The sequence below is a fragment of the Mandrillus leucophaeus genome, unplaced genomic scaffold (genome assembly GCF_000951045.1).
Source record: "Mandrillus leucophaeus isolate KB7577 unplaced genomic scaffold, Mleu.le_1.0 Scaffold223, whole genome shotgun sequence".
Lineage (NCBI taxonomy): Eukaryota > Metazoa > Chordata > Mammalia > Primates > Cercopithecidae > Mandrillus > Mandrillus leucophaeus.
The window spans coordinates 1,727,694-1,730,967 of NW_012102288.1; the positions used below are offsets into that span (position 1 = coordinate 1,727,694).

At 33.4% G+C, this 3,274-nt stretch overlaps 1 protein-coding gene across 2 annotated transcripts in view; it reads right to left on the minus strand.

Moving 5' to 3' along the window:
* MLIP (muscular LMNA-interacting protein) overlaps nt 1–2,635 on the minus strand; it is a 274,509-nt gene extending 271,874 nt beyond the window's left edge. For both annotated transcript variants that reach the window (XM_011981285.1, XM_011981286.1), the window contains exon 1: nt 2,462–2,635. In XM_011981285.1, coding sequence (XP_011836675.1) covers nt 2,462–2,524 — 63 coding nt within the window. In that variant the 5' untranslated portion in view covers nt 2,525–2,635. The remainder of the gene's footprint in view (nt 1–2,461) is intronic.
* Between the last annotated feature and the right edge of the window lie 639 nt (nt 2,636–3,274).

Sequence of the window (3,274 nt, forward strand, 5' to 3'; positions counted from 1 at the left end):
TGTTTTATCTTTGTATGGAATAAACTGATGAATTTTTAAATTCTGCAGACTGGTGACTTTCTTACTTATTTACTATAGATCTTACCTTAGAAATGTTTTCAAATAAAGTCAATAATGTTCATTGCTTAAGTGTGTGACACATACTGTAACACTGTTCATAATAAAGATCCTTATGAGAAATACAGCTTTAATTTTAAACAAACATATAACATGATATTATAATGTACACATATTTAAATATTTTAATGGGAAAAATATTGTCTTCTTTTAAAAACCAGACTTTTACAAACTTTACTATTTGTAATAAATAAATTGAATAAATTTCAGAAAATAGTGAACTCCTCAAGAACACATTTTTCAACTGTCTTCAGCAACCTAGCCAGTCATACTGTGTTTCATTGGTATTAACATGAAACATAATGCACGATGAACTGAAGTTTTTGGATATTTATTCACGTAAACAGCCAAAATAATTTTATTGGAAACTCTCAAAGATATATCAGAGATTTTCCAACTCTCTTAAATAGAAAATACTGAGCATAGACGAACCTTTTCTTGATAACATTGTCATCGGATCTCCTGTATCTGAAAGGTGTCAATTTCCTTTGCTCTATTTGCTTGTACACTTAATTACCCCAGACACTGGGCTTTCATGTGTTTCCCCCACCCACAGAACAGCCTCTCTTCTCAGTGCAGGTGAATGTTCTTATGCCTCTGATGTGCCGCCATATTTCCCCATGATCTTTGGAAGTCAATCTGAGGCTAGCCCTAGGCCTCTGCTACAGAGTAATGTTCATGAGTTTTGTGACAGCTACTTCCTCTAAGGAAAGGTTTTTGCTCACTTCTAGATTTATAGCTGTATTCAAAATAGAGTCAGGCATGCACAATGTCTGACTTTCCAGAAAGTGAAATGCTAATACATCGAATCACTTCAAATGAGAAGAATCCATCTTCACTTTGTGCAGTTGCCCAATGTCCACTATGTTCACTTGCAAAACTTCCTGTAAAAGACTGCCAGGAAGCTCAGGGTCAAATTTCACACTAATTCATAGCAACTATTTATTCATGTATTTATTTACTCCCTATCTGGTTCCATAAAGGTTCTCATAAACACTAAGCCTTTATGCTTACCATATCTGGGTTTTCTTTTTACTTTTAAATGCATTTTAACTTTTTTCTTTCCATATTAGTAAACTTTGGGCATGTGCTTTTTAAGTGAATCAGGCCAAAAACAGTCTAAAAATAGGTTTAGGCTAGGGACTTCACATACATTATAGTTTTTATTCTTCACAAAAGCCTTCAGATTAGTTACTACTGTTCCCTATCTTACACATGAATTAACTGAGACTCAGAAAGATTAAACAAAACCCATGGTCTTATGTTTGGTACTTGTGGGCAAGAATTTTCACCAAGCCCTTTCTGATTCAAAATCACTGGTTAGCTCAAGGACACATGGCCTTTCCAAATAGTCAAAAAGCAAAATACTCTGTGGCCATTACCTGTCTGGACAATCACCTAGGGCAGAGGTCAAAAGTGGATACTGAAAATGATGACCTGATTCCTTTAAGAAAAGGTTGTATATTTTATTCAATATATTACTTTAAGACCTTGAGATTCTAATACATTTCAGGAGTTTTCAACCCAGTATGGTTCTCTTTTTCATTTTTCTAGTTTTAATATCTTGAATAGTCCATAAACCTCAACTTCATATGTCTAGAACAATGCATTACCATGAATTTGGTCTTATTATGGGCTATATTATCTTGCTTTTTTTATTTATGCTGGTATTAAAATTAGTTATGACCTGTTCCAATGTTAACTCTGTAGCCACAGTAAATTTACAAACATAGTTAGCTACCTATGCTCATCAGATGAGCCATGGACAGCACATTTAACTCAAGGTTATAGTATATTTTCTATTTCAGCAAATATAAGTGACCATTATTAATCATTGACATTTAATTGCTTAGTATCGAGGCAAAATTACTTTTATAACTTCTATAGTAAAAAACTTTATCCTTATACTGGAAGTTCATTAAACTTAATAAAACATTAACATATTCTATAATACTTATTTTTCTTGGCACATATTCCTGGTATCTCTGAGAAAAAAATGGACTTTGAACACTTGCTAAGCTTCACATACGTAAATAAAACAATCTTCCAGTGCTGAGGCAATCACAATGAGAGGTCAAAATAAATGGATTCCAGTTTTTAAAATGAAGGTAAACCACATCATTTAACTAAATCAAATTTGCCCTCATTTGTGTAATGGCATTTTATGTATAACTTTATTACATTGTTTTCAGGAAAGCCCATGGAACTCATTAATTTTAAAGTTATTGACCAGCAAAACATGGAAACAGAGGCTGGCTAGCATAACTTTTCCAATCTATGACAGTTGCTCTACTACCCTGTCAATTTCATTATAAATCTGTGTGTGCTAGATCTCATGTCTTACCGTCAGTTTCTCCTCTAAATTCTTGTTTAATAAGCTTCTTTTTTCATGCTTTTCAAGTTCCATATTGAAAGAGAACGAGAAGGAGAGAAAGACTGAGAGACAGAGGTTCAGATTCTGTCTAGAAAATGATTCGACGTGCTTACATGTTAGATATTACAGGACATTCCAAGTTGTGAGAGCCTAGGACACTATCAGAGAGCCCTAGCGATAATTTCTGGTTAGCTAGTGTTTCCATTTATAGATGTTCAAACCCTATAAACAGAGCACTGAAGAGAAGTCAGGCAGCTGGCCTTAGATAATGATAAATGTCCCTAGATATAAAAGCAAACTCTTCAGTAGAATATTCCAACAGGTTAGGCTCCCTGAACCAATACAGATGTATGTGACAAAAAGCCACGATCAAAGAATTCATTAATAGCTGTTGCAACAGAATAAAATATACTCTAGAATATAGACCTAATAAATCAGTTGAAAAGAACAAATGTGATAGTCAGATAGCAAATAAAATCAGTGGATCTAGGGCTTCCAAATTCCAGTTTGCATCCTAGTAGTGTAGACATTTATGTATTACTTTGTAGATTTTTTTAAATGTTGCTTAAAGAGGAAGAGCAAAAGTATAACTAATTAAAACTATAAAGACATGCAAACATATATTCAAGGGGTGTTGTCAACTTTATTCCATGGAGAGTAGACAAAATGACATTTAAAAATACCATGAAATAAAAGCGTTTTTCTTCACAAAAACGGATTTGGTTCTCCATTATCCTGGCTTTTTCACTGGGAGCAAAATTATGATATAGAAGATAAAACTCA